At 41.8% G+C, this 18,007-nt stretch overlaps 1 protein-coding gene and 1 pseudogene across 1 annotated transcript; both read right to left on the bottom strand.

Annotated features, from left to right (window-relative positions):
- Positions 1 to 392: 392 nt before the first annotated feature.
- Gins3 (GINS complex subunit 3) lies at positions 393 to 11,293 on the bottom strand. Its single transcript, XM_034523150.2, has 3 exons — positions 10,985 to 11,293; positions 7,174 to 7,407; positions 393 to 2,306 (listed from the first exon to the last, which is right to left on the bottom strand). Exons 1-3 carry the CDS (start codon positions 11,168 to 11,170, stop codon positions 2,076 to 2,078), a joined length of 651 nt encoding a protein of 216 aa, XP_034379041.1. The 5' UTR covers positions 11,171 to 11,293; the 3' UTR covers positions 393 to 2,075.
- On the bottom strand, positions 945 to 1,406 carry LOC117723478 (large ribosomal subunit protein eL21 pseudogene; annotated as a pseudogene).
- Positions 11,294 to 18,007: the final 6,714 nt, after the last annotated feature.

Raw genomic sequence — 18,007 nt, 5'->3', positions numbered from 1 at the left:
ATCTGTTTGAAAATTTAAAGTAGATTCTGTATATATGGCCCCTGAGGAAATTTGTGTGTGTGTTTTTTTTTTAAAATATACCAGCAATCTAATATTAACTGTAAAAACAAAGCCACCTGTGAAAGCAGAGCTACCAAAAGTTAGGCTAATATACTCTTTGCACCCTGGTTTCTGGGCCCTGAGTATACATAAAAAAAACTGTGTAAAAATAGAAGTGTCATCTTCCTAGGGCATAATATACTCCCAGAGAATGTTCCTGGTGCTTATGCATATTGTACAAACAGAAGTGTAATTGCTAAAACACAGACTTGAGCATTACAGTCGAATATGATCAAAGAACAAGTCCTTGGTTTGCTGACTCCTGTCAGCCAGACAGTTAGAGACAACACATGTACAAAACTCATCATTTATTTAGGATCAAAGTCGAATGATAAAAGACAATTTCACGCTAAGACAAGCATTTTAATGCATGTCTGTTATTTTAAGTTTCCATTACGACTGTGTTATCTGGACACCCACATCTCTCCTTAATTACAATGAAGGTATTTTCCAGTAGCCATAGGGGACCAGGGGTGGCCAGTGGTGTGGAGAAACTGCCCACTGGACAATCCAAAGGGCTCCAGGAAATGAGACTTTTCTATTCAGCTTATGGTCTGGAGAACAGTTTAGTACATGTTTAAAAAGTCTCCCAGTAAGTGGTCAGTGGTCTTCTTTGCATTAATGTTGCAGTATTTCCTGGAGAAAACAATATCTTATAACACTTGCCAGGCTGTTTTTCAGCTAGGGCTCTTCACAACCTGCAAGCCCCTGATACAATTATTACAAAGGCTGGTAAACACCCTTTAATAACTAGTTTGCAATTCCTAACACCTCCCTGATAGCTTTTCTTCCTTTCTTTAATGAGAATCACTTGGCAGTCCAGATCCTTTATTGCCTTTTGCACACTAGGCTATGAATTCATACAAATGGGCTCTGGAAGCTCAGGCTCCTTTCTGTTAGTCCTCACAAAGCAGGCTGACACTTCAGCTGAACTCGGGTACCTTCTCTTCGGCTTCCTTTTTCTTCTCATTGTTCTCCTTCCCCCGCTTCAGGAAGCTGTCTCTGCTCTTGGAGAGCTTGATGTCAGTCCACACACTGATCCTCTTGGCCAGAATCTTGCCCTTAACTTGCTTGTTTACAATGATGCCCACGGCATGCTGGGTGACAGACTCTTCCGGTTTTGCTGTAGTAACACTTAGAGGGCATTTCTTTCGAACAGTGTCCATTCCCTTCAGGTCTACAATATCACCCTTCTTGTAGATTCACATGTATATGGCCAGAGGAACAACTCCATTTTCCCTAAAAGGCCTAGAGAGCATATACCGAGTGCCTCTCCTCTTTCCCTTTATGTTGGTTGTTTTGGCAAGTTACTGGAAGATGGCTGCCCTGATAGCTTTTCTAGAGTGGAACAAGTGTGCCAGCGCTTTAAAGATCCCTCACAAACATAAGCACAAGGCCCTCTGGGTAGACTGAAGGGATGTGATTCTAGTTCCAAAGCCCTGATTACAGGGCACAAAAGCTCAATGTCTTCTCCTTTCTGCTCCGCCATTCATCTGACTTTCCGCTTTTCTCCCAATTTCCTGTTTTAGAAACTGGGATAAGTCCCAGCAGGTAGGCAGAATGGTGGGGATGCTGTCCTTTGTCCAACCATGAAGAAGATAAGGCAAACAAGCTTAAGAGAAGTTGTGAACAGGCAGAGATGACCCACTTTGCAGCCAACGAGACCAGACACCTGAGGAATCCGAGTTCCAACTTGACTATGTATGTAATGTGCCTGTGCTCCTTATTTAAGATGGACTCGGGCTCCTCCTCAGCTGCATTCCTGGGCCAAAGGCCTATGCTGTGAGGATAGCAGGTAGCTACAGTCCAGAAGACCAACAGGGTCAAGGGCATCCAACCCCAACCAGACAGTTACAAGCTTTGAGACTGCTGAAGGTTAAAGCCCTAACACAGTACACAGTTGGGTCTCTCATGAAGTTAACTGGTCTTATCAAGGGCACAGAGATAAATCCACAAATTGTAGTTCTGTTCTACTTTTAGTCTTCCATATTTGTAAATTTTCTTTTCTTATAATTCTGAACAAGGCTGGAAGCTGTAATCTGAGAAGCTTGACCTTTTTCCCAACTCTGAAAGTCATTCAGACCTTTCTGTCCAATTTGAAATAAGCCCCTCTCTGTCTCATCTAACCTGGCCACCAGTGCTGAAGTATCTTCATTGTAAGAATTCTGGGAGGAGTCCATGATGCGGCGGAACCGTCCAATAAAAGTCTAAAGAAGAGTAAGAGAGTCAGGGGTAACATGACATCCCATAAAGCCAGACACATTGAAAGCCTTTGTTACTTTACTTTATAGGTGAGACAGAGGGAGCATATGTGACACCATGTATGTGTGTAGAGGTTAGAGGACAAGTGGGAGACACAAGTCATTAGCATCAGCTGCAAGTGCCATCTTGCTGGCCCTTAGACATATTTTTTTTTTTTACTGGAACATTTGAAGATTTATTTATTTACTTACTTATGGTCTCACTATGTAGCCCCAGTTGGCTGGAACTCAGAGAACCACCTGTCTCTGCCACAACCATCTGGGCCCTCATGTTGCTGGAGTTACACTTGTGAGCTATCAGAAGTGAGTTCTGGGAACTGAACTTGGGTCCTCTGCATGAGCAGTATGTGCTCTTAACCACTGAGACTTCTATTTGGCCCCTATACTGGACCATTTAGATAGCTTCCAAGAATTTGGTCTCAAGACTCACCCAGAAGGCTTGAGTGTCTTCTACTACTTAAGAAAGCCTTTTTTTTCCCCTCTTACAGTAAAACAGGTTGTTACGAAAATCCAATGCATCGTTATAAAAAACAGTGAAGTAACATATGAAAATAACATAGCAAGAGACTGGCACATAGCAAGCCCCCGAAAAAGCATTGCCTGTTATTGTTATTGGTAACAAAGCCTATAGGAATTATAACCAACAGCTTTTAACCAGATAGGACTTTGGATTTAACCGATTTCAGTTTGTTTTTCTCAGGCTAGGAACAGGATGGAGATGTGTAAGATCAAGGGTATCATTTTATCATTGGGCTCTGAACAAAAACCACAAGCCCCTACTCCAGTGTTTCCATCTGTCTCACACCTAAATATTTAATCTATATAACTATAAAACACTTGAAAACAGTGATGTTAATAGAAAATACACAACTCATATTAAAAAAAAAAAAAAAAAAAAAAAAGAAAGATAGAAAACTTTAATTCAAGAACAAGTCCTGGGAATTGGACTTGCTGGCCCAGAATGTGATCTCTAATATTTAGGAGGCTGAGGATCCCAAGTAGAGGCCAGCTTAAAATACTTAGCAAGTTATAGGCCATGCTGAGGAACTGAGAAAACCTACCTCAAACAAACAGAAATAAAAAGCCTACATCTTAGTAAACAAACACACTTTCCGCCCTTGTAGCTTTCTATTCTAGAGTTTCATGACTTGGGTTCAACTTTCTGGTCTATAGTCTATGTATGAGCTTTTTTTACTAAATGGATACCATTTTTTTTTCCTTTTTCTCTCTCTTTTAATTTTGTGATCTCAGGCAGCCACAGACTAAGCAAGATTCAAAAATTTTTCCTTTATTTTATGGTATATAAGTTGCAGGGATGTCTGTGTACCACATATATGCAGTACCTGTGGAGGCCACAAAACGGTACCAGATCCCTCTGGAACTGGAATTACAGAAGGCTGTGAGTCACTATATGGGTGTTGAAAATCAAACTAGGTCCTCTGGAAGAGTAGCCAGTGCTTTTAACTGATGAGCCATCCCCCCAGACTCAAAGTTTTGTTGTTATTTTTAAGACAGGATCTCACTATGTGGACTATGCTGGCCTTGAACTCATACAGAGATCCACCTGCCTCTGCCTCCTGACTACTGAGGTTAAAGGTGTGCACCATCAAAACCACTAGCCCAAGTTTTTTCTTTTTTGAGACAGGTTCTCACTGTGTTGCTGAGTGCCCACGAAAGACAAAGACAGACATTGAATCCCCTGGAGTTACAGGCCATTGAGATCTACCCAACATGGTTGCTGAAAGCCTAACTCAAGTCCTCTGCAACAGTAAGCTCTCTTAAACTATAAGCCATCTCTCCAGCCCTTGAGCCAACAGTTCTTATAAAACTAAAATGGAAGAATTAAAGTCTTTTGACTGTTTATTGTTTAAGAGATACAAAGGATCATTTTTCTGTTACTAAAAGAATAAGAAATTAAACTAGGATACACCATAAATGATGACACTATTATGTTAACACTGTTTTGTTCATAAAAAATACGTATTTAGTTACAGCTGAATGAAATTGTCTTTGAAGGGCTAATGTATTTGAACACTTAGTGCCCTGTTGCTCTACTGTTTGGGGAAAGTCTAGAAGGTACAACCTTGCTGGAGAAAGTATGTGACTGGGAGGGGGATTTGAAATTTCAAAGCCTTGTGCCCTTTCCACTGCACCTCTCTGCTTTGTGTTTACTGTAATGATGTGAGTTTTTAGTTTCCTGCTCCAATCACTATGCTGTCTGCTTGCTGCCATGATGGACTTATCCCTCAGGAATAGTAAGCCCAAAAGAAACTCTTTCTTTTATAAGCTACCTTGGTCATGGTATTTTATCGTAACAGAAAAGTAACTACTGTACTGTTGATTAAATATTAACTGACATGGCACTACATCTCTTTTTTTACTGTAACTGTGATTTTGATGTCATTGTTACATGTTGTACATACAAGTGAAAATTTGATGTTAGGACTGGCCATGTAGCTTCAGTAAATCAATTAATGAGAGAGCCGTGTTTTAATGCCAGAAGAAGGGACACCAATGGAGAAACAAGTAACTCAAGTATTTCCAAAAGGAACTCCCAGTCCAAACTTGCAACTGGGCCAGAATAGTTTAACAATGTGCCTACCACTTATAATCTACTTCTCTCTCTTTCTCTCTCTCTCTCTCTCTCTCTCTCTCTCTCTCTCTCTCTCTCTCAACTTCCTGATGGTTCCAGTTCTTAGGAAGTAAATACAAAAAGGAGTAGGCAGGTCATATATCTTTAAAATGTATTAGATAAGAACAAGAAATTTTGGAGTGCTACCATACTATAAAGTGGCTATAGATGTTTATAATGAACATTTCAAAATGCTAAAAGGAAGTACTTCAAATTTTTTTGCCATGAAAAAATTATTAAGGGGCTGGGAAGGTGGTTCAGTGGGTAAAGTACTTGTCATTCAGACATGAGGACTGGAGTCTTAATTCCCAGAACCTGCATAAAAGCTGGGCACAGTACTGCACATCTGTAATCTCACTGTTTCTACGGTGAGATGCAACGTGGAGACTAGAGACAACTGGGAAACTCACTGACTAGTTGGATGAAATAGTAAATAGCAGCGAACTACAAAATGGAGACCTTGGAAAGTGAGGCTTGACACCCAAAGTTGTCTCTGACCACTACATGTGTGCCATGGCAAGAATGCACCTACACGTACACATTTAACATGAATTCACAAAAACATACCATATACACACAAAAGAATTAATATTGAAGAGACAGGCTTAACCTGACATGTACATTATACAATGTATAATACATGTATTAAAATACTGTTAGGACCCTGTACTTGTGTAAAACTTCTTTTGTTTTGTTTTGAAGTCAAAGGACAATTTATTAATCTGAGAGAAAAACAACAGGAAAGGCAAGCTGTAGATCCTGGCAGCTGCCTACGGAAGCAAGATGGAGAAGAGGAAGAGAAAAAGCCATGCCGTTTGCAATGACAGTAGGCAAACAGCTGTACGGCAGATAGGACTTGAGAAAAAGTAAGAGCTCCTAGGGTTCCAGGGAAAGATGCTTAGGCTTTCTGGCCAGTATTGGGAAGAAAAAGATCTACCATGGGAGGAGCATCTGGGAAAGACAAACTATATATTAACTTATTAAGGGGCAATTATCCTCCCTTCTCTTTGGCATGTCTTCAGGTAAACAAGCTTTCCTCTGGGGTGGACTCCTGGTCAGGTGACTGACAGAAGTTGGATTAACTGTCTTTCTTTTAAATTCTTTTAGTTATTGTTTGATAATTCCATCCTTGTAAACAATGTACCCTGATCATAACCACTCTAAATTGCCCTTTACTCCTCCAGGATATATTACAGAAAATCTTTATGGGCTTTATTTTTGTGGTGCCAGGGCTTGAACTCATGGCTTCACACATAATAGGCAGGCACTGGACCACTGGCTCACATCTCTGGCTCAATTTTAAAAAATTGGCAGACGGGGTAAGTGTAGGTCACCCTAGAACACCAACAAACCAAGTAATGGATCACACACCTCACTAAGTGTGATGGCTACTGTTAGTTGTCAACTTGACGAGATTACGAATCAACTGCAAGCTGCTAGGCACTCCTATGAGAGAGATTTTCTTTATCTGAAATACAAAGACCCACCCTAAACAAAGGCAGAGCCTTCTGATGACAACTCAGATAAAAAGACAGAGGGAAACTGCTTGTCTGCTTGCCCCCACTCTTGCTGGCAACCAGCAGCTCTCCAAGAATCCTTTAGACCTTCAGCACCACATGGGGATTACAGAGATAACCAGTCTCATGGACTGAGCGACTACTGGATTTTAGTCTCTTTTGTGTGAGAAGCCTAGTATAAGCCAATCCAATAACTCCCCTTAATAGTTGTCTTTTCTTCTCCACTTAAAAGCTTTTTATTGATCTGAGAGCCTGCAGGCACTTTTTAAATTTCTTTTTTAGTTTTTTAAATGGCAGCCCTAAAAACATACATATAAGTAGTATTATCCAGACTGAGAAGGTTATATTTAGAAACATATATGCATATACAAATACATATATGCATGCAATAACAATTAGTGAAAACAAAAAGACTGAATTTGAATGAGTGGGGAGGGACATATGGAAGGGTTTGGAAGGAGAAAAGGGAGGGAGAAATGTTATACAGGGAACTGAACTTGGGTCCTCTGGAAGAGCAGTATGTACTCTTAACCACTGAGTCCCCATGTATACACACACACACACACACACACACACACTTCTTTGAGAACCCTGACAAAGGATGAAAAAAAATGACATCACTGGCTCCCAAGACATGTACAGCCCAATACTACACACTACTTACCTGCAGCAGAAACTGGGAGATATCTGCATTCTCTGGACTGTCAAAATGCAGGAGTTGTGAACCAAACCCATAGAAATGGGGTCCCATTTTGTGGAGGTCCACGACATTAGCATCTGCACTGAATACAGTCCTCCATCCCTCTTGGTACATCTTGGGAAGTTCCACAGAAAGGATGCGCCGCTTGTTGTCAAAAAGTCCCTTAGCCAGCCACAAGGGAAGCTCAAGTTTTATACCCTGTGTCAGACAAGAACATAAAATTGAAAACCAAAAGGCACAGTCAGTGTAAGTGAAATTAAAAAAAAAAAAAAGAAAGAAATGCATATTGTCTGAAAAATACTGCCTCTTCTACTGGGGAAGTAACTGTGAAGTGATCTGAAGAAATGAACTATACACTTAAAGTGTTATTTACATTTTTTTAGCAGGGACACACACTGTCTACCTGGTGAACACGTTATGTGTGGGGAGGCCAGAAGCTGATGTCACAATGTCTTCCTCAATCACTTCTTAATTTGGAGGGTGCTCTCTTGCTGATCTGGTACTTACTGTTTCAGACAAACTAAACCCCAACTCTGCCACTCCTGGAGTTACAGTCATGGCCATGACTGGCTTTTTATGTGGGTGCTGGGGATCCAGACTCAGGTCCTTGTGCTAATGCAGCAAGAACATCACCCACTCAGCCACATTTCCAGACCCTTATTTACTTATTCATTCATTCTTTCTTTCTTTCTTTCTTTCTTTCTTTCTTTTTTTTGTTTGTTTTTCGAGACAGGGTTTCTCTGTGTAGCCCTGGCTGTCCTGGAACTCACTCTGTAGACCAGGCTGTCCTCAAACTCAGAAATCCGCCTGCCTCTGCCTCCCAAGTGCTGGGATTAAAGGCGTGCACCACTACTGCCCTGCTGGCTTTGTTTTTCAAGATGAGGTTTCTCTGTGTATAATTTACTTTTTCTTAAGTGGTATGTTACTCAGCAGTACACCGGAACTCCTTAACTCTCACTACAAGGTAATACCTGCTAATCAAGTTCCTACCCCACTTTCCCAGCTTCTGACATCACTATCCTACTATCAAGTTCTATGAGATCAGCCTGGGCTGAGGATTTATATTATGATCTAATGAAGACAGAAAATAGATCATAACAACAGCAAAAACATGAGTTCTGTAAAGTAAATGAATATAATTTTTTACTTTCTATGGTATATAAGTTCTTGCTGGGTGTCTACTAAGTGCTAAGGACCAGTCTGGATGTTAGTAGAACAGAGAATAAAATGGAATCCGTTTGAAGTTGGTGGCAGTCTCTTTCCCAACCCAACTCATGGTTTTGGAGATGGCAGAAAGGGTCAATGTCTATGTTTTCAAAGCCTTAAAAGAAATGCAGAACATGACAAGATGAGATGACACGATGGACCAGACATCTATAAAATCTTTAAAAAGGTGTGGAAGGCTCAGCACATATTGCTCTTACAGAGAGGGAGAGTTCAATTTCCAGCATCCATATCAGGCAGCTCACAACTGCCTCTAACTCCAGTTCTAGGAGGATGTGACTCCTCTGGCCTCTCTAGGCACCTGCACTGATGTGCACACATCTATACAGAGACACACATTGACACACCCAATTAAAATAAATATTTTTATATGCAAAAATTAAAGGGGCATATAATGTGGCAGGAGACTGGAGTTCAAGGCACATACCAAAATCAACATAAGAAACAAATCATGAAGTCTTATATCTATGAGTGAAATTAGGCATCATAAAAAAAAAATCTTCAAACCTAATTCTGTGCGGCAGAGAAGAATTTCATATAACACTATTGGAATTGTCCAGTTGAGAGACACTATCTCTCAAACTGGAGCAAGACAGCCTCCTCCTTCAGAGCGGCTATATATAACTTCCAAGGAGTGTGGCAAACCTGACAAACACTACCCCAGCCTGGTGACCAGAATCTACAGCAGGGTCAAAACACTAAGCTGATTTGATGTAGTGAAAATGGAACTTGACCCCTGTGATCTCTCCCAAACCAATAAACCAATCTGATCAAGAGTAAAATATCAAGCCAACCTCATCTGAGGAACATTATAATATCCAGAAAACTGTCATTAGAAACAACCACAACAAAAAGCCTGATGCTAGCTAAAAAGAACCCAGTGAAACATGACAGCTAAAAAATTATTAATTTTTAATCCTTTTTTTAAAGATGCTAGACTAGGGGCATGAGAGATGGCTCAGTAGTTAAGAGCACTGACTGCTCTTCCAGAGGCCCTGAGTTCAATTCTCAGCAACCACATGGTGATACACAACCATCTGTAACGGGATCTGATGCCCTCTTCTGGTGTGTCTGAAGAGAGCAATAGTGAATTTATATACATAAAATAATTAAATAAATCATTAAAAAAAAAAAAAAAAAGATGCTAGACTATTAAGAAAATAAGACCCAATCCCAGCACTTGGGAGGCAGAGGCAGGTGGATTTCTGAGTCCGAGGCCAGCCTGGTCTACAGAGTGAGTTCCAGGACAGCCAGGGCTACACAGAGAAACCCTGTCTTGAGCCCCCCCCCCCGCCCCCCCTCCAAAAAAAAAGACCCAAGAAATCTGGGCAGGATATCTTTGTTCAGCAGTGTGTAAGAACTAAACTAAATCCTAGCCAGGTAATGGTGACACATACCTTTAATCCCAGCACCAGGGAGGCAAAGACAGGTGGATTTCTGAGTCTGAGGCCTGCTTGGTCTACAGAGCCAGTTCTAGGACAGCCAGGGGTACACAGAGAAACCCTGTCTCAAGAAAGTTAAACAAAACAAAAAGCTTCTAAATCCTTCTCTATGATAATGAGGAACTAATAAAGTTGCCATTTGGGGTAGAGCTCAATGGTCCTATGCTTGCCTAGCATGTGCAAAGCACCAGGACACATCCTTAGTCCATTCTTCGAAAACGTGGCGGTCGATTTTGAAGACTCTACTTAGAAAGTGCACTGGTTGGTCTGTGAACTTGAGAAGCGGCCCGGGAAGCAAAAATGAGCCTATTATTTTGTTGTTGAAAAAAAAAATCTTTTGGTACTATTTGATTTTCACAAATTGGTGTTTTACATTGAGAAAAATTACCTAGAAACAGACAAAGACAAAACAGGTACTCTTCTAAACAAAACTTAAAAGACCTAACAGGAAACGAAAGTAACCATTACAAGTTATGCACTTGGGACAAACTCCTATTTGAAGCAAATAGAGCCAGAGGTTCGAATCCCAGCTCACCACTTACTGGAGGACCCTAGACTTCAGATTTTGTTAGGTTTATGGGAGAGTAAAAGGGTTAATTACGGGGAGCTGCAGTTGCCATATTCAGTCCGACACTGAAAATTGTTATGAGCAACCTTTTTACCGGGGATGACTTGGTCAAGCCAGTTTGGACTTACTGTGGAACCCTGGCTGAGGTACCCCATCTTCGTTAAGCTGCCTAAGTGAGAGGATGACAATTTTATCCCCCACCACAGCCCCCATCCCCTGTTGAATAGTCGGTCCTCGGAAACAGGCTGCAGACACTGTCATAATCGTGCAGAGCGCACACGACCATTTGCAGTTCCCAGACTTAGAAACCTCAAATAAGTTTTATGGAAACCATGAACAGCAAGACCCTGAGAGGATCAGCTGGAGCCAATCCTTCAGCGTTCGCGAAGCGGATGACTTTGGAAAGTTTTAAGAATGAAATCGAAGGCGGGAGACCACTCCGAGTGCTGTGCGGCTTCCCGGGACCCCCATGGCCTCCTCGGATCCCCGAGGACTCCCCCAGGCTCCAGCTCTTCGAAGCCTCTCCCCGGGATCGCCTTACCTGTGGGAGCGGATGGTCCGGCTCGGCGCCCGCGCCCCGCTCCAGGAAGAAGGCGCCCAGGCGCGGCATGGGCGTCTCGACGCGCACCGGCAGCTTCTCTTGTGACATTAGGATGTCGTCCAAAGACAGGAAGTTCTCCTCAGGTCCCAGAGCGCCCGACTCCACCGGGAAATACGCCTCCGACATGGCAGCTCGCTGCACGGTCAGGGATGAGGAAGGCGCGCCACCTCAGCGAACCCGCCGGCTTCAAACTCGCTTTCCCGCGCCCCACTCGCCAGACCCAAGCAGTCGATCCCCGGGAGCCTGCGGCTGCTCAGGCTGAAACAATCAATAAGGTCACAGATGTGGTCCAGAGTCCCCGCCCAATGCGGAAGCCCTGGGTGAGTCGGCCGGAAGTTCTCCCGCAGTGTGTATTCTAGGCAGGCAAAGGTACCTGGAAGCTTGAACGTCGTTGAAGGGATAACTGATAACTTGTATTTGAATTAACTGAACTGTGTTCATGCGGCCCTTTAAATACATATATAAAAATTAAAAACATCTTTGGGGCTTCAAATGAAACCATTATACACTGTGTATTTCAGTCCTCATCAATCCTGCCCGAGTGTTTAACTGTGTGCTGTTTGTAGTATTTTGGGAGGGTGTAGGTTCAGGTGAAGTGGGAGTTTGGTTGGAGAGGTAGATTTACATATGGCTGGCAAAGTCTATAGTTCAGGGCCTTCCTGCTTGCCATACTGTCAACTGGCAAAGCCCTCGTGTGGCATTTAGTTTGGGATCTGGAAAAAGGGAACTAGAATAGCCTAGTCTTTTGACAGCACTCTACAAGTGGGAGTTCCTGTATCAAATGTTATCACGGGTAGAGTACCTGAGAACAAAGGAAAGAACACGGTCGCTTGGTGCTAGATTTGGTGGCACTACTCACACACGAATACAAGTTGTGGCAGATTGTTTCAAGATTTGCTACCGAATTTACCTACTGTAGAAGGGCATTCCTGAGGTAGTGGAGTTTGTGAGAAACACAGGAAAGGGGGCGAGCATGGCTTTCATCTTTTGCATTATTTTTTTGGTTTTGAATGAAGTAATTTGCTAATGTATTTACATAATTCACTACATTTAAGCAATAGCCTTCTAAATATGGGCTGGAACTTTACATACGCTAAGCAACAGCCACTTGCTTTTTCTTGCCAAAAATATTTGCATTAAATGAATGCTTTAAGTATTTACACCGCTTTCATTACTTTTCCCCTCTTCTTTTAACAACCATTGCTAGTCAGTTTAAGACATTTTATTCCAGACAGCTACTTTAAAAAGCTGCAATAATGCTAAGCATGGTGGCACATACCTAGAATCCCAGAACTTGGCAATCTGAGGGTCTCAGGGTTGAAGCAAGACTGGGTTATATGGCAAGGCCTTATCTCTAAAACAATTATAAATAATGTACTTGTTGATGTGACAGGGTCAGAAGCAAACCCAGGATGTGAACTAGGCAGGTGCTGTAACTATTGACAATTTTCTGCATGTATCCAGTTCTTTTTTCTCTTTCTTTTTTTTGTTTTTTTTGTTTTTTTTTGTTTGTTTGTTTGTTTGTTTTTTTGAGACAGGGTTTCTCTGTTGTAGCTCTGGCTGTCCTGGAACTCACTCTGTAGACCAGGCTGGCCTCAAACTCAGAAATCCGCCTGCCTCTGCCTCCCAAGTGCTGGGGTTAAAGGCATGCGACACCACTGTCCAGTGTATCCAGTTTTTATATACTGCTACTACCCAATTCACAATGGTTCCACTCAAACCCTTTACAGTGTTACAAAAGCTTATTCATATAACCATTCTGTTATTTTTCAACACAGCATTCAATAAATAACATGAGATGTTTAATGTCTTGTTATAAAATAGGCCTTGTGTTAGATGACTTTGCCCAACCACACATTAATGTGTTGTAAGGGCATTTGAGGCAGACTGGGTGTCTTAGTGAGGGTTTTAGTGTTGTGAACAGACACCATGACCAAGGCAACTCTTATAAATGACAACATTTAATTGGGGCTGGGTTACAGTTTCAAAGGATCAGTCCATTATCAAGGCAGGAACATGGCAGCATCCAGGCAGACATGGTGCAGGAGGAGCTGAGAGTTCTACAGCTTCATCTGAAGCTGCTAGCAAAATACCTCACTTCCCTGCAGCTAGAATGAGAGTCTTAAAGCCTGTACAGGCAGTGACATACCTACTCCAACAGGGCCACACCTTCTAGTAGTGCTACTCCCAAGGCTGAGCATATACAAACCATCACACTGGGCTAAGTTCTGATATTTTGTAGGGTAAGGGATCAAATGTATTTTTACTTAATGTTTTCAACTTATGGGTTTATTGAGAAGTCACCCTGCTATAAGTCAAGGAATATCTGTATTTAATGAAAAGCATATTAGAGATGGCAGGGATAAAATTGTTTTCTTTAGTCCTATAAATGGACTATTTTAACTTCAAGTAATACTTGCCCACCCTCCACATATAATATCTTACCATATTTTGGGACAATATCATGTTATGCAGCCTAGGCTGGCACTAAACTCAGGAGTCTTCTGCTTCAGGCTTCAGAGTACTAAGGTTAAAGGTATGCATCATTGTTCCTACCATATTGAAAATAGTATAATTTTCATTAGCAGTGGAAATAAAAACCAGGGAAATTTTCAGTCATCTCCCACACCCCCTAAACATTGTATGAATGGAATTGTCATCCTTAGCATCCTTCCATGTTTCTCGTACACAACAAGATCACATTTATTCCCTTCAATAGCAGCCACACATTCCAACCATTGCCAGGTCTTTTGGGTATGCTTCATAGACTTGGGATGCTGCTACCATCTTGCCAATATTTTATGATGCTTTGATATTTCGGCCCTTGGAGACATGGAGGCCAATCCTCTCAACCAGTCAGCTAATTCCTTGAGATAGCAAGCAAACAAGGTGCCTGTGAACATGCCTTTAGTTTATAAATAGTTGAAATTAGCCATTCCATGCCTATGTCTCAAACCAGTTCATATATATATGAACTGATTATATATATGTATATATATACATGTATGTATATATACATATATAATATACATACATATATACATATATACATATATACACATATATACGTATATGTATATATATACATATGTACATATACTTATACATATATATATACCTTGCATACACAATGCTAATGTTTCCTGCACACATACTTCACTGTGGTATTGGAGGAACAGGTCCTTGTACTCACAGAGAAGCACTAAGAGAACCAGGAATGTTAATCAGGCAGGAGAGTATCCTCAATGGAGGAGACAAAAATCAAATGCCTGCATTCCATCCAGAAAGCTGAGAGTGGATTTTGTTAATGGCCTGGTGACCTTTCTGCTGTCTGTGGAGGCAGACCTCCCCCACCTTTTGCTATAGAAGCAGACCTCACCCAAATTCCCCAGAATGATTATCCCAGACTCTCCCCTCCCTAGACCATACCCATCCTTTAGGAAGATGTCACATGTACATGGTAACCCGGTAACCTCTCTGCTATCTATTGGTCAGAGACCACACTAGATTTAGCTATAGAACCCAACCTCATGGTCTCAAGTACTTTGTAAAGGAGTTTCTATGTGTTCACACCTTAACCTTTATTGTGTACCTGGAATTGGACTGATTGTTGCCTGGAAACCTTTTTGCCTAAATTATACTGTGTTTAAAATATACTGAAAGTGAACTGCCTGCATTAGACTCCCTGAAGTTTGATCCAGGCTGTTGAAGCCAATCTGCATCAGATTTTCACTCTTATCTCTTTTTGTGGTTCAATTCCCTGTCACCTGCAAGAATCCCCTCTGCATGAGACATACATGCAGACACACACACACACGCACATACAAATGTGCACACACATACACACACACTGCACACAAACAATTATTATAACTTTAAAAGTTAAGTAAACATAACCCATAGTGATAATGTCTACTTTTCTGCTGAGATTGATATATGATAGTAGATATAGTTTAAGATAGAAATATTAATTCAGTTGAGAGGTCATTTACTGCTGAGGACAGTAAGCTACTTTTGCATAGAAGTAATAAAAAGTCTTAATGAATTAACACGACAAAAAAGTATCACTTTTGTGCAGGGATCAGAATATTGGCTCTAAATACAAACACCATGTTAATACTGAAGGGATCAAGATGAAATGAGATGCTCTTGTTTTTCTGCACTTAACATCTTCTGATGAAGCTCTCCGCTACTGGTGTACTGTTACTCCATTTAGCCTTTCTTCTTTTTCTTAAGCTACTAAACAAGGGGCTGGAGAGGTGGCTCAGTGGTTAAGAGTACTGATTGCTCTTCCAGAGGTCCTGAGTTCAATTCCCAGCAACCACATGGTGGCTCAAAACCATCTGTGATGGGATCTGGTGCCCTCTACTGGTGTGTGTGTGTGTGTGTGTGTGTAGACAGCTACAGTATATTCATATCTATTAAATAAATAAGTGAATGAGTAGATGTTAATAAACAAGTGGATAAACTAGAACAAGTGAAATGAGTTCATGTTTATGGAGTTTATGATGCTAAAACCAGCCAATCCTTTGGCAGAGTGGCGCATGGCTTACTGAGTATGTATCTGTCTATGGCTTACATCCTAAGAGCCAAGAATGCCCTTATGCCAACTAATCAATAGACTAGAGCTGTGCTGAGAAGACTTTCAGTCTACTTATAATACCCACGTGGTACTCACTGTATTAGTGACACTGACTTTCAGAGCTGCCTTCTGACATGTGTCTTCTGGATCCCTGAAAATAGACTAGTGTTTCCTGTGGAATCAGTTTAGAATTGCGGAATCTTAATCTTAAGCAATGCTTATGATCACAGTGAACGAGCCAGGAGCTGCATTATCCGTCATGGCCTAACTTCAGAAGCCGCAGCCTTTAGATACGCAATATCACAAGCAGTTTCTGGGGTGTCATATCATCCTGATGAGTGTGTGTATGTGTGTAGATGTCCCTTGCTGAGGATTAAACTTAGGACTTCATGCATGTTAGGCAAGAATTCTACCATGGAGCCACATTCCTGGCTCTAAATTTACTTTTTTGTTTGTGTTTTGTTTCTACTTTATTATGCTAGAGTTTTCTAAATTCCTTGAGTGGGAAGTTGTTGTAATGCAGGTGACAAAAATCCAAATCCAGGGAGTCAGGAAAGAAAGAGAAATGCTCTGGGCTCCACCCTTAGAGTCTGGCAGGGTTTCTTTGCCACCCCCTCTCTGCCATACCCCTGCTTTGATTCCCAGTCACTGGCCCATTCACAAAAGTTGCCCTTGCCTTCACAGAAGTTCTAGTATCTATCTGATCACTTCTCGTCATTCTGGCAGGTGTGTTCAACCTGTGACACTGCAAAACAACACAATTAGCTACATCATTGGCACCTAAGAACTTATAGTTTGAATCCCCAAAATAATGGCAAAGAACTTCATAAAGTTTTAAATAAGTTTATGAGGTCGTCTGGGGCCACATTTGTAGCTATCATCATGGCTGCATGTGGCTTCAGGCTGTAAGGTGAACATCCTCACAAACTTACACCAAAGCCTCCATTAGTTCTTGTCATAGTTTGAATATGCTTGGCCTGGAGAGTGGCACTATTTGGGGGTGTGGCCTTGTTGGAGTAGGTGTGTCACTGTGGGTGTGGGCTTTAAGACCCTCATGCTACCTGCCTGGAAGCCAGTCTTCCACTAGCAGCCTTCAGATGAAGATGTAGAACTCTCAGCTCCTCCTGCACTATGCCTGCCTGGATGCTGCCATGCTCCCATCTTGACGATAATAGATTGAACCTCTGAACCTGTAAGCCAGCCCCAGTTAAATGTTGTCCTTTACAAGAGTTGCCTTGGTCATGGTGTCTGTTCATAGCAGTAAAACCCTAACTAAGACAGTTTGCACGCAAGTGGATTTTTTGCATTAGCTGCCTGTCTCATCTTGCTTCTGTTCATAAATTCTACTTTGCAGGCACACTCACTCCTCAGGGCTTTGCTGCTGTTTCCCTGTCTAGACTGCCTTTCTCTTGCATTTCCACGAGATTGATTTCTCCTGGGGTTTTTCTCCCACTCTCTGGCTCAATGAAGGCTTCTGTACCTACAGTTTTAATTCCTCCCCACTTGTACCTGATACTCACCTGCTACATTTTAAATGTGTCCCCAAAAGATGCAGCTTAGAACCTAATCCAATGCAACAGTGCTGGGAGGTGTGTAAGTCACAAGGCTCTGTCCCCATAAATGGCTTCATGAATGAATGAAAAAATGGCTTCATGAGTGGGCTTGGCTTCCTCCTCTTCCACCTTCTTCATATGAGGACATAGCTGGAAGGCTCTCATCAGACCCCGGGAGCTTAAACTGGACACTGTAGGATCCAAAGCTGTGAAAGAATACATTTCTGTTCCCTATAAATTTCCCAAGTCTGTGGTATTCTGCTACAGCACACAAAATGGAGTGATACCTTCTTCTTTCCCCTCATCCCCCATCACTCTCAATAGACTGTGTATTTTCTATATTTATAGTACTTTTAATCCATTACTCTTCCCAGAGTGTTAGCTCCACAGGGGTAAGGACAGGGAGGCTTTTTAGTCTAACCCCACCCCTGTAATCCCGATGCCAACTGTATTTTAGGCATTTACTAGTGGCTCTTACAGCAGGGAAACCCTGACAATACTGAAATCAGGAGTTTAAAAATGTTTTCCCAAGATACAGGCTAAGTCCCAAGTGTTTCTCTAAACCCAAGCTGAAGCCATAAAGAAGTCCACTGGTTGAGCTTGGCTAATTTCTACACAGTTGAAACATAGATGCAACCATGATGAACGCTGGCTTTATAGTAACTGTGAGCAGAGTCCTTCAACCAACGGTGACTACATGCGAGAATGCTCGTTCTCTCTGAGGAGACATTTCCAGCATCCATTTCTACTGAATTTGCTGTGCGACTTCTGAATTCATCGGTCCCAGCTGGTGTCTAACCTCCACCACTTGGAACACCTTTGTGACCA

This window comes from Arvicanthis niloticus, chromosome 18 (assembly GCF_011762505.2).
Source record: "Arvicanthis niloticus isolate mArvNil1 chromosome 18, mArvNil1.pat.X, whole genome shotgun sequence".
Classification (NCBI taxonomy): Eukaryota; Metazoa; Chordata; class Mammalia; order Rodentia; family Muridae; genus Arvicanthis; species Arvicanthis niloticus.
Note: the sequence above shows the minus strand (reverse complement) of the source record. Positions and strands in the feature narration are given on the sequence as shown.

Coding starts and splice junctions, on each gene's coding strand:
- Gins3 (XM_034523150.2), bottom strand. CDS start 11,170: ATGTCGGAGGCGTATTTCCCGGTGGAGTCGGGCGCTCTGGGACCTGAG. Junction 7,408..10,984: donor CGGACCATCCGCTCCCACAG/GTAAGGCGATCC, acceptor TGTCTGACACAG/GGTATAAAACTTGAGCTTCC. Junction 2,307..7,173: donor TCTCCCAGTTTCTGCTGCAG/GTAAGTAGTGTG, acceptor ACTCTTCTTTAG/ACTTTTATTGGACGGTTCCG.